The sequence below is a fragment of the Puma concolor genome, chromosome B3 (genome assembly GCF_028749965.1).
Source record: "Puma concolor isolate L17-30 chromosome B3, mPumCon1.1.hap2, whole genome shotgun sequence".
NCBI lineage: Eukaryota > Metazoa > Chordata > Mammalia > Carnivora > Felidae > Puma > Puma concolor.
The window spans coordinates 117,353,584-117,367,007 of NC_141672.1; the positions used below are offsets into that span (position 1 = coordinate 117,353,584).

General features: G+C 50.5%; 1 protein-coding gene across 2 annotated transcripts in view; it reads left to right on the top strand.

The window, feature by feature from the left end:
- Positions 1–13,424, top strand: part of LOC112855521 (coiled-coil domain-containing protein 33) — a 93,028-nt gene that overhangs the window by 38,939 nt on the left and 40,665 nt on the right. For both annotated transcript variants that reach the window (XM_086711200.1, XM_086711201.1), the window contains 3 exons: positions 40–173; positions 1,130–1,201; positions 13,235–13,423. In XM_086711200.1, coding sequence (XP_086567326.1) covers positions 40–173; positions 1,130–1,201; positions 13,235–13,423 — 395 coding nt within the window. The remainder of the gene's footprint in view (positions 1–39; positions 174–1,129; positions 1,202–13,234; position 13,424) is intronic.

The following is a 13,424-nucleotide window of genomic DNA, read 5'->3' on the forward strand; positions in this document are numbered from 1 at the left end:
GGGCTCTGGTGGGAGTCCCAGCTGGTCCTCCCTGTACAGTGAAAGGCAGTGAGCCGTGGACCCTCAGCAAGCCCCTGGGCATCTCCGTGTTGCCGCTAAAGAACCGTTTGTACCGCAAGATGCTGACAGGGAAAGGTCTGAATGGGCTGCACGTGGAGAGGCTCCCCATCACCGTGAGTCCCCAACCCTGGACGGAGCTCATGATGGGTGGCCTGCTCCCACCCCTCTGCACCCTGCTCCACCTTGCCACACTAGCACAAGTGAATCTGGCTTCTCCAGCAGCTTCCACCAGGGCCCCTACCAGGGAAGCCAACCACTGTCATGTGTAAGGAGCTCCCCTGAGCTCCCCTGAGCTCCTGCCCCAGCAACACAAGCAGAAGTACAGGGAGCCCCCATGGGATGGTGGCAAGAGCTCAATCCTTTAACCAGCCTGGGTTTAAATACTGACTTGCCCTAGTTCTCACTGTGCAACCTGGGGCAAGTGTCTTCGCCTTTCCGAACCTCAAAGTGCCCATCTCTAAAATGCGAACAACATGCCCTTATAGGATCTCTCTGTATGACAAAAGAGCCAAGGGCCCAGGCTCTAGAGCCTGACTGTCTGGATCCAAATTCCAATTCCACCCCTTAACAGATTACATCACCATGGGAAAATTAAAGTTCCGGTGCCTCAGTTTCCTTATCTGTAAAATGGGTTCATAGTAATAGAATTTTTCTCCTAGGGTGGCTGTGAGATTTTTTTGAAGCAAAAGTATTTAGAAAGTAGAGTATTTAGAACAGAATAAATTCTCATTAAGAATTAATACACGATTACATCATTGTTTATTTCTATGCCACCTTTTCCCCTGAAATACTTCTGGCCATTCTGACATAATAGACCCCAATAAATGGGAGTTTCCCTACTCTGCCAGGAAACAGGTCTGGAAGTGCCAGTCGGGTCTACAGTGGAGTTGGGAAGCGAGGTTTGAGGCAGGGAGGGTGAGCGGAGGCAGGGACCAGCTCCCACCTCCCTCTCAGGCCCCGGGCAGAGCCCCTAGCAGGCACCTTCTTGGGCAGTCCAGAGCACTGGGCAGAACAGAGGCAGAAGCTGTCTTGGCCAGCATGGGCTGACTGCTCCCCTCTCCTCCCCTAGGACACCAAGCTGAAAACCATAAATGGTGAGGCCCCCACAGTGGATATCTCCTTCCAGCTGCTTTCCTCTGAGGTAAGGCTGCAGCGCATGGGAAGGTCAGGGCCTGGCAGCCGTATGCCAGCTCGTGGAGCCCCACAGTGGGTTCCAACCTCCTTCACAATTGCTGGCCTTGTTCAGGGGCTGGGGCCAGGGGCTTCTGGGAGGAGGAGACAGCTGCTTTGGGTAGAAATATCTGAGGGGGATTTGAGGCTCTGGAAAACAAGATAGAAAGCTGAGATTAGGAAGAAAAGAATTGAAAGCAGAGGGCCACCCAGATCTGGGAGTCAGTCTCTAACCCAGCCCAAGCCAAGCTGCGCTCATTGGGATCAAGGTTCTACCAGGGTGAAGTAGGATTTCGGCTGCTGTTGCTGTGGAACAAACTAGCACCTTAAAACAGCACCCATTGGGGCGCCTGGGTGGCGCAGTCGGTTAAGCGTCCGACTTCAGCCAGGTCATGATCTCGCGGTCCGTGAGTTCGAGCCCCGCGTCGGGCTCTGGGCTGATGGCTCGGAGCCTGGAGCCTGTTTCCAATTCTGTGTCTCCCTCTCTCTCTGCCCCTCCCCCGTTCATGCTTTGTCTCTCTCTGTCCCAAAAATAAATAAACGTTGAAAAAAAAAAAAAAATTAAAAAAAAAAAAAAAAACAGCACCCATTTATGAGCTCACATTTCTGTGGGTAGGCAATCTGATACAGCATGGCTGAAATCAAGACGTTGGCGAGGTCACATTCCGTTCTGGAAGCTCTAGGGAAGAATGTGCTTCCGAGCTCATTTAGGTGGCCATCAGAATCCAGTTCCCTGCCGTTGTAGGACCAAAGTCCCTGTTTCCTTGCTGCCTATATCCCAAGGGGCCTCTCGGCTGCTGAAGGCCACCTGCATTCCTTCTCACAATGGGCCCCTCCATCTTTAAGCCAGCAGGCATGTCAAATCCCCCTTACACTTCTAAACTCTCTGGCTTTCTCCTTTGTCAGCAGCCAGAGAAAACCCTCTGCTTTTAAAGGGGCTCATGTGATTAGGGCAGGCCCACTCTGATAATGTCCCCATCTTAAGGTCAACTGTGCCATGTAACATAATCACAGGGGTCATAGCTCATCATAGACATGGGTCCTGGGGATTAGGGTGTGGAATCTTGAGGGCCCGTTTTTGGAATCCTGCCTGCCACAGCTGGGTTGATCCAAGTGGAAAGATACCACTGGCTGAGCCCTGCCTGACAGATGGGATCTCTTCCTCTAGTCAGCTCTCCCTGGACTCAGAGTCCAGGTTGGACCCTGGTCATCTGGCCCCAGTGCACCGGCCCCTCCTGGAATTCTTCCACTTTTTAGTCGGTAGTGCTGGGACAGGCACGAAGCCGGGATATGGGCAGTTCAGGACCATGAACCCAGGAAATACTGGCAGGAGCTGATGTCTGGGTCAGCCCACTCCTTCCAGCGTCCCATACCAGGAAAAATAGCCAGAAGCACTGGGGTAATACTTGGCCCTGTGCCTTATGCATGGAGAACACAGGAATTCCATGGTGAGGGGTAAGAGGTATAGTCTGGGAATGCAGCCACCTGCAATTGTGTCCCTGCAAGACCTCTGGTGAGTACCTGGGACCTCCCATTAGCACTTCCCCTTCTGGAATGTTCTGCATTGTCTTCTAATTCCTCTAATTCCTGGTGAAAGAGAGTTTGTTAGATACAGCCAGACAGCCCTCACCAACACCAAACACCAAACCACATGTAGGACCAGGAAGGTGCTGAGAGGGGAAGACACAGAAGCAATGAAAGACCCCAGGAAAGAAGAAGGGTACTTAAAGAAAATGTCACAGATTTCCCAGATTGGAGCTCAACACTCCACGGCCTCTTCTCGGGGTCTAGAGTCTGTCAGTGGCCACTGCCTGTCCCCTCCTCACCTTGCCCTGCCTCCTGTCCCTTTACTGGGCACCTGTGTCCAGAGGACCGAAAGGAGCATCAAGTGCCCCTGGTCAGGCCACTGGGGGACCCAGGCAGGCAACAGGCAGGTGGACGGGACACTTCCCCAGTTGCCCAGGGGCTAGGCACAAAGGTCTCAGTAATGAATTATTCACTGGAGCTGTGCTAAGTGCAGAATTAATCCCTTTCCTTCCAGCTGGCGGCCTCACTAAATTATCCCTCCAAGTCATGCGGGAAAACGCTGCCGAATTCATTTAGCTGCTGAGTGTTTTGATCTGGGCCTTGTGATTTTAGCTTCCCCTTCCCCCAGCCCCCCTCCCCCTGGAGGCGGGTAGAAAACCTTTCAGTAATGGATTTCCGAGAAGAAAGGAAAAGAAAGGGATCGAGATTGGGTGTGTACCAGGAAAATAGTACGAGAGGAAATTCAGATTCTGCGGCCAAGTGCTCACACACACAGTTGCACACGTGCACACTCTCTCCCACCATCACATTCAAATACCCGCATGCAGAGAACACATGTGCACAAACATGCACACACACACACTGCTTTGCAAAGGTGCACACATTTAATGCATATATACATGCTCACACACACATGCAACTTGACACACAGACGTTTTTCACACCCACATTGGCATACAAAGAAGCTAAATCTCTTTGTGGCTAAACTGTTTCTTGGTGAAACTATCTGTGAATTGGCCAATAACTGACTCACTTTGGTTCTAGAATCTTGAACTCCAAATTTGGGGGTTGACTGCTCATGTAGTGGACCCGGCATAAGGGTCTTGCAACCATTCATTCATACTTTTATTCCGCATGTATTTGACGAAGCCTAGAATTTAGGCTTGTGGATTGCAATGCGGAGAGGGAGGGGCCGGCAACCATGGAGCCCATCTGCCTTGAATTCTCCCTCATCAGGCTTGAACATGGCTCTCTGCTAGAGAGCCATGAGCCCTTTTGGCATCCTTCTCCCTAAGGGGTAATGGGAGGATGTTGAGAATGGATGAACAGGTGGATGGCATTGCAGCCGAGTCCAGAGGGCCCATCCCCAACTCCATCACTCACCATCACCTTCACTCTTCTTGCCCCATTGTTCTCCGTGCAACTGCAAATGTTTATTGGACACCTGCTACGTAGCAGATACTGTCCTGGTTTTAGCGATCTTACACAGAGGACAATGAGAAAAAGGCCCTGTCCTCATAAAGCTTGCATTTTTAGAGGACAGGGAGTGTGGACCAGACAATGAGCCAGTCAGTTCATGAGCAGACATCACCTCGTAAGGGGCCTGATGAAACCCAGCGAGGTGATGTAATAGCAAACACTTGACAGGTTCTGAATTCCTTCCATCTTATTGTTCCACCTGAGATGGTGTCTGCAAATCCATGGTGGGAGGTACCTGGCCTTCACATTTGCATTCTAGCCTGTGGGACCAGAAACATTGCTTCTTCCCCCATTGAAATCAAACACAGCTCAAAGCTCCACAAGCCACTGCCTGAAGCCTGGGATCTTAGAGTCCTGTGGACACTCAGATGCGGGGGGGCTTGGGATAATGGGCCTCTTGGGGCCCCTCATCCTTGTGGCTAACAATTCCATCTGAGGGGCACATGATCAGATGTGCTACTGAAAAGCGATGCTTCAGGAGAAGTGAATATGCATGCCTTATCTGGGTACCTCCCTCCTGAGGATGCATCCTCTCTCTCACAAGCCTCTTTCTCATGAGACCGGTCATCCGGGTTAATTGAGGTTTTGGTGAACACCATCTCCCCACACCCACTGCTTCCACATCACCCCTTCTCAGCGTTCTGGGGAACAAGAACATTGTGGAATTTCCAAATAGGCAGAGACCACAGAGGTGTCTCTCAGTCGCACCCCCTGGACAGGATTCTCCTTGACAACATCCACCACAGGTGGTCTTACTCGTGCTCTGCCATGACAGGAAGCTCACTACCACCAGAAGCACCCTGCCCCATGGCTCAGTGGCCACAACAGATAGAACTGATCGCCCCACATTGAGCCTACCCTCTCTCTTTGCCCAGGCTCCTGGCTCCGCCACTTGGAGCTGCAGTGAAGCCCTGGCCAGCCTCCTGTACCGGTTCTGGGGACACTGGCGCATGGTCAGCCATTCAGCATGCCGGCTGGCAGACCAGCTGACAAAAACCCTGCAGTTTCTGTAAATGGCAAGATGGAGTGGTCTCCTGGTTTGGGATATTGTGTTTGAAGTGGTTCTGTTGGTGATGGGTTAAGCTTTTTCCCTCTGATGGGACTTCTCTACAGGCACCTGCTGCTTACAGTGATCTGCTTTAAGCTGGAGTTGTGTGTATAGTACATGAATAACTACACATAGGTTCACAAAAACTAAAAAAGAATGTACACCTGCATATACACAGCAGACTTCCCTTTATTGCACATTCGGTGGGGGTTGGCCTTGGAGGTCCATTTGGCTCTAAGAATCCAGGAGCCCGTGGCTACTCCACATACACATATATGAATAACCCTTTGCTCTCCTCCATTCCCCCTCTGATGTTGGCCTCTTCTCTTTGAAGAGTGTGATCTGGTCCCTTAGGAATCTGTGCTTCTCCAGGCTAAACAGTCTGCCTCTTTTAATGAACTGGTTTCAAGATCCCACAGCAGTTTTGGTGCCCTCCAGCTTGCAGGCAACCTCTTTGAAGTGAGGCCCACACCTGACCAGGTCTCCTAGGTTGACCCGTGCGGATTGGAGCCCAGCATGCACACGATAGGTGCTTATTGTGTCAGTCCCTGCCTCCTTGCATGGAAATGTGCCTCCTGCAAGGTTTGAGTGTTTGGCAACCGTGTGCCCTCTTGAGCTGGAATATGGAATCCAGAGTCTTACCCAGGCAGAGCACCAGGGCACCAGGCAAAAATGGGGCCCCTCACATGGGTGGCTGCCTCCTTCTTAGCCCACAGCCCTGAGAGATGCTGGGAGAACTTGAAATCCACAGGTTTCCTTGGATGTTAGCACAGGGTGAGTGCATTTGTGGAGAGAAGGAGGTGGCGCCTGCTGCCACCCACTGAGGGAAGAGGTGGCTCCCACAGTCCTGTCTGACCCTCCCCCTTTGCTGTTCTCACAGGGAGAGGTGGGCAGGTCTTCAATGCCATGCATGGACTGCCCTGGTGTTTTCATTCGAATCAGTTACAAAGCTCTCTGGAGGCCAGACCAACGTGGGGACAAAGGGCTGTTTGACAAATGTGGAGGGGAGCCCAGAGGACAGGCAAAATCACACTGGCTTTTGATGAATTTTTATAAATTTCTTTGAAGGCCACATATGAAAGCCCTGATCTGGTCCTCTGAGAAGCCCCAATACAAACCTACCTCCCTTTCCTCACCAAACGCAGCTGCCTGGAAGGCCCAGTGTTTAGGATGACACAGGAGCCTCCTCGGCTGGTTCCATCCTCTGGAGGGTTGGTTCTGTCCCCACCCCTAAGTCCTCAGCTCTGAAAATGCTACCACATGGATGATGATGGATCCAGAGAAAAAGACCCTTTCCCCTCCCACAACTTCCCAACACCCCTGCCTGTCTTTCCTTCTATCCCAGTTCCCCTACCCAAAGAGTGTACATCCTTAGATCTGGGTTTGAATCCTGGATCTTTCACTTGACCTTTCACCCTGAGTTCCACCTTCTTCATCCATAGAAGGGAGTCATGATCCCTACCAGCCAAGAATATAGTGACAATTGAATGAAGGAGCCTGTGTAAGTGCCCAGCCCAGTGTAGTTGCTGACAAACATGCTGAACTCATCAGAGATGAGGACAGGGCTCCTGGGGGAGGGGAACAATGGAGCCTTGCTAATTCATCACTCGGCACCCGCCCTTCATGACAGCTGCTCCACCAGATTCACATACATAAGGACATCAGGAGGCCTTGTCAAGTGCTGAAGATAAACATCACCAGCCCCACATTTGGTTTCACAGCAATTTTTCAGGGAATGAAGAAATGGAGAAGAGACAGACAATCATCTCTCTAGAGGCCAGATTTGCTGAAGTCTCCACTACATCCTGCCTTGAGCTGGGGCTGTGGAGGAGGTGAAGAAAGTGAGGACCTGCTTCCTGGCCTGTGAGTGGGCAGGGCTGGACCAAGAGCCATACTGCAGGCTCATACCAAATGCCTCACCAACCACAGGACTCTGTAGCTTTGAGAATGTGAGCCTTTGACCCTCAGCCAGAGATGGAATGTATTGAGTCTGGATATAGGGATGGCTAAGGAAGATGGACATTTGGGCCCTCCTCTGGCCTGCTCTGCTCTCCCATGAGCCCAGTGCACAATTGGTGTATTGAAAAGGGGGGAGGGGAGAATAGAGAGAGAGAGAGAGCAAAACTTCCGGACCAAACCACTCAGAGAGTGGGGGCTGCTCTTGGATTTCTCCCCATCTCAAAGCCAGACTACCATAGCCTAGACCTCTCTTTGGCCAAACTAGATGCACCCCAGTCCACCCAAGGCCATTCAGGCATGAATTCATTAACCATTTTTTATTTGTATTTTTATTTTTGCCTCTTAGTGTTTATTTTTGAGAGAGGGGATAGTGGCAGAGAGAGAAGGAGACAGAGGACCTAAAACACTGGGTCCAGAGAGCACTGACTTCAGAGAGCCTAACACAGGGCTTGATCTCATGAACCGTGAGATCATGACCTGAGTCAAAGTGAGACACTTAACTGACTGAGCCACCCAGGCTCCCCCCTTAGCCATTTTTTAGATCCCTAATCTGTGCCAAGGAGTAAAGGACCCTGACAGATCATTATCACCCATGTTGCTAAGGGTTTTGGTTGAAGTGCATTGCATACAAAGGTCAGAGGAAGAGTCACAGAGAAGAATAGTTTGAACTCTGCCTCAAAGAGTGGCTTGGAAATTGGCAAAGCAAGGGTGTTTCAGGCAGAGAATCACAAGTGCAAAGCCATGGAGGCATGACAGTATCTGAAGCACATGGGACATATGGAGGCTGTTGTGGGAAGCGAGACTGGAGAGTTAGATGGGGCTTACATTGTGGAGGGCCTAGATGCCAGGATATAGAGTTTAGACTTTGCCATAAAGTGGTTCAAAGCTAAGGAAGGTCTTTGGCCAGCAGTAGGATGTGATCTGACCTATATGTTGCACAAAGTCTCTCTAGATGTAAATGAGAGGCCAAGGGAAAAGATTAAATGCAAAAAGACCAGGTTTCAAGCTAACAAGAGTGAGCCCACAGACTCTCCAGTCAGCTATAGCTAGGGCTCTATTTAATACTAAAATCCTTGCCAGAATTTTTAAATATCCTTATCATTGGCTCCCCTCCCCTGACCCCCAACTTGCTTTTAGATTAACCTTCTGATACCATTTTCTGGAGAATAAATTATGGCCCCAATGAGGATTAACACTCAGGCCCTTCTTTGCTGGCAGACAGACTCAGAGCTTCAAACCCCACCGCAGCTGCAAGACCATGCGGGATGCCGTAATGAGGCTTGTGATATGCATGGGAGGCAGCAAGCCCTCTTGGAGGGGCCCGTTTTCTGAGCCTCGCCTTCAGCTGAAGAGATAAGAACCTACAACTGGGGCCACAGGAAATGACAAAGCAGTGACTGATCGGGGAGCTGCTGCACAGGGCTCATTATGGTGCTTGCCAGCGGGCGAGACACCCTTATCAGGGAGTAAATTGCATCAGGCCTCCTGAATTACTAGCGATTGGAAGCAGATTTCTTGGGACGCACTTTGTTAGATACCTAATGAGCGGGATACAGGCAGGCAGAGCCCAAGGCCGGCAGGGCGGGGGACAAATGTCTTTGTTAAACAGAATTTGTCAGTTTCCGCTCCAGGCTCCCTGGGGAGGGTTCAGGGCCAGCTAATTGAATTAAGAGCAAGTGCGCTCCAGCGAGAAGGCTCAGGGCGGGGCAAGAGGCGGGCAGGCCGGAAGGCGGGCGCTTTCAGCACCAAGGACAGCAGCTGCATCCTGGCTAGTCTGTAATTGCCAGGGCCGGCTGGAACTGTTGCATTTTGCATGATCAGGGATTTAGGGGATGGAGTCGGTAGGAGGGAGGCAGAAGATGTTAGGAGAGGAGGACGAAACAGGTGACCCAAGAACCCTGGAGCCTGTGATGCTATTGGCCTGGTCTGTCTCAAAAGACCCTCCTCTGCAGGCAGGCAACAGTGAGGGCTGAGAGGCATAAGGAAGGGGTGTCTTCTCTCCACCACGACACTCACGTGGTGTGGGGCAGCTGCGGAGCACAAGCAGTCGTGGGATGCGCATCGAGTCTGAGCCAGTGCATGGCTGTGCATTGCTTTGAGCTTTCAAAGTAGGTCTCCAATTACATCTCTAATGAAGCAGGACATGCTGCAGCCACGGAACCAGAGGGAGAGGCCACTTGTCAGCCCAACGCTCCCTCAGCCAGCAGGGCAAGGTCTGCCAAATAGAAAAGCAAACAAGCAGGCTTATAGGGCTAGCAGACTCCATCCCCACCTGTAAGAAAGGAGGAGAGCTAGGAAAGGCTGGGCTTACATAGGGAGGATTTAGTCCCCAAGGCTCTACCCCCTCCTCATCCCCATTTAAGCATTATCCTCTTCCCCCATCCTCCACCTTGACCACCCACCATTTCCAGCAGCTTGGCCCCTTCCTTTAGCCCCAGACAAGCTCCCCTCTCATGAGAAGCAAGGAAAGGAGGGCAAAATCACCTCCCCCAAACGTGGGCAGATTGAGACTGAGGAGTCTAAATAGGCAATATTGGGAAAAAGGAATGATTAGGGAGAATTCAGGCACTGTGTGGGACATTGTGGTCCTCCTGGCACCCCTTGTATGACCAGACTACCTCCTTTAGGTCTTGTACTGTATGGAAATATAAAGATTTTTCTGTAAAGGTCACCCACTGACTTGCCCCCAGGCCAGAATGGATCCTGGTGAAGTTGATTAGAGCAGGGGACTAGAATTGTGGGCAGGAGTCCCCTTCCTCCCTCACCACTACATGTACATCTCTTCAGAAGCTGACTCAGCTTGGTAGATAGTGGAAGAACATTCTTGGTCAAGGGCATATGAGCATATGAGTAGCTGCACTCCCCTGCTAGAACTTCCAAACAAGTTCTCAAGGTCTATTTGTAGGAGAATATAAGGCAGTCAAGCTTCCAAGACCCCAGACACATCTAAATGGGGCACTGTAAGTGGCAATCTGCCTTTCTTTTGAAAAAAAAAAAATTTAAGTACCTAATAAGTACCCAGCTCTGATCAGGGGCCCAGTAAATGTCAGGTCTGGGCCACTGAGTTTACCCAACTGGTGCTGAACCCACACAGGGTGGATGTCAGGGAGACAGGTTTGGGGGAGGGGACACCCTCTGCAATGTGTTCCTGCTTTAGAACTGATGGGGCTCCTCTGGAGACCTCTCCCTTGATTTCATTACTTCCACTTCCTCCCCTAACTGGATTAGATGGCAGTCTATGAAATCCAGGGCATTGAGATTGGCTTTCTGCCTGGAAATGAGGAGAAATGTCATTATAGGTCCTGAATCAGCATCTCGCCTCAGCCCCAGCGGCCACCTGGTCAATGGGGACTTAGTCTTTGCCCTGGCTAGTTGTTCTTCCCTTCATTCTCTCCTGCATCCATCTACCTATGCATGCATCTGCTGTGTATTCCGTAGTTCTCCTGCTATAGCCAATTTGGTGCTTAGCTGTTCAGAACAGGAGACACATGTGGTGCCTTTTCCTATCTAAAACACAGAGATAAGGCAACCCCAAGTCACCTGACTCAGATGCTACACAGAGGCACTGGGTGTGCTCAGTGGGGAGCCTCTAAAGGAATCTTGCCCTCCGGTGGGGCGCCTGGGTGGCTCAGTCGGTTGAGCAGTTGAGCTTCAGCTTAGGTCATGATCTCGCAGTTCCTGAGTTCAAGCCCTGTGTCGGGCTCTGTGCTGACAGCTCAGAGCCTGGAGCCTGCTTCAGATTCTGTGTCTCACTCTCTCTGCCCTTCCTTTGCTCTCTCGCTCTCTCTCTCAAGACTAAATAAACGTTAAAAAAAAATTTTTAAAGGACTCTTGCCCTCCCTAAACTATAGCCACTGGGAGAGGCAGGGGAGAGAGATAGCAGGCCTAAAGCTCAGAGACAAAACAGGCCTAGCAGTTTGGGTTATGAAACACAATAGGTGGGGTGCCTGGGTGGCTCAGTTGGTTAGGCGACCGACTTCGGCTGAGGTCGTGATCTCACAGTCTGTGAGTTCGAGCCCCGTGTCAGGCTCTGTGCTGACAGCTCAGAGCCTGGAGCCTACTTCAGATTCTGTGTCTCCCGCTCTCTCTACCCCTCCCCTGCTCACGCTCTGTGTGTCTCTCTCAATAATAAATAAACATTAAAAAAAATTTTTTTTAAACCACAATAGGTACCAAAATCAGCCTCAAGGTCACCCAATGCTCCACACTTCTCATTCCAAGAGTCCCCATATAGCTGCTTTCTCTTTGGAATTATCTGTCCTTGTACCCATCTGACAGGAGTGGGAGATGAGACCCATACTGGACTGGATGCCTCTGTCCTTGTACCACTATCCATCCCTTACTCTACTGACATAAGCCTGAAAAGACTTCATGTTAATGAATTCCTGCATACCAAATTTTACTTTTTTTAAGTTTATTTATTTTGAGAGGGGAGGAGGGGAAGAGATAGAGGGAGAGAGAGAATCCCAAGTAGGCTCCACGCTCAGGGCAGAGCCCAACTCGGGGCTCGATCCCACGACCCTGGGATCATGACCTGAGCCGAAATCAGGAGTTGGATACCCAACCAACTGGGTCACCCAGGTGCCCCCCTAAATTGTATTTTCTAAGGGCATAAAGGAATCATTATTTAAAGGATCTGAGTGGTAGCGTTAAGCATCCTTGTCCTGATTCATCTGTCTCATATGTGTGGGTTTTCGTATAGAGTTTACACTTAAAGAGAGGCCCACCTGTACTCATTCTCTCTGTTTGTTCAGGGTCAGGCATTCAGGCACCTGTAATGCTGAGAACATCTGTCCTGGTTGGCACTGTGCCCATTGTTCTCTCAGCTTCTGGTGCAGACGATGCCATATTTATCTGCTACATGGCCATGACAGAATTCCAACAATTGATATAGGAAAGACCTTTGAGGTCCCTACAGCCTTTGAACAACGGGCATGTGTTAGGGCTAACCATGGATTTCCAAAAGAGCTTTAAAGTAACCTCTCCCCAAAGGGAGCCTAAACACATGTCCCTAAGCCCAGGGAACTTAAAATTTGAACAAAAAAATAAAAATGGCAAATAAGCCTGGAATTAGAGAACAGTGTAAGAGCAGAGAGAGCCAGCTGCTGGGCTGGAAGATCCCAGGAAAGCTTTGTGCAAGTATGGGTGGAGGCCATCAAGATTTCATGGAGAGGCTGAGTTGTAGACAAGCAGAGATGAGAGAAATAGTCATGCCAAGGGAAGAAGAGAAGGGGAAAAAGAACAGGGAAGGCCAAAGAGGAGGCCCAGTGGAGTACAGAGAGAGGAGACGAATGGGTTGTAATATGGGGAAGGTAACAGCAGAGATGGAATGGAAAAGAAATCTACCCAGCAAAGGGTGTCAAAGGAGCTTGGAGATTTTAGAGGCTATTGTTACTGCACCAAGTATGAGAGTCCTAGATGGCATGGTTTATTTATTCTTGTGACAAATATTTACTGAGCACTTACAATGAGGCAGACACTGGGGATAAACAAAGTATCTGCTCACATGTCACTTCCGTTCCTAGTGTGGGTACTAGAGGAGGGAGACAGACAGCATTTTTTGAAAGTTAATTTTCTGGTAGAGTTAAGTACTCTGGACAGTAAAATGGGATAATGTGAATAGAGAGTATATTGGAGCAGGGCTGACTTTAGAGAGGATAAGCCTCTATCTTGAAGGCCAGGGCCTCTCTAGAAAGATCACATCTGGGCTGCGACCTGAATGATGAGAAGGGGACAGCCATGTAAAGACTCAGACTTCTGGGCGGAGAGAAAAACAGATGGAAAGGCCCTGAGGCAGGAAAGAGCTTGGCATGTTGGGGGAATGCCAAGGACAGTGTGGTAAGACCCCACGGAGCACGGGGGCAGGTGCTAAGAGGTAGACAGGGGCCAAGCCTGCAGGGCCTCCTGAGCCAGGAGGAGGAGACGCTTGGGGGTCTCGTAAGCACACTTGTGGTAGAAAGACAGAAATTTCTTTGCACCTTCTCTCCCCAGAAGCCAGAAAACTTCTTGACACCAAACAACAGCAAGGTTCTGCCCATCCTAGACCCCAAGGTCTTAGATGAGAAGCTGGGTACCATCCATGCGTCCAACACCCTGGTGAGCTCTACAATGGACTGTAGCACATCCGCCTCTCAGGAAGCAGAGGAAGAACCTCTGGTGCCCAAGATATCCCACGAAATGG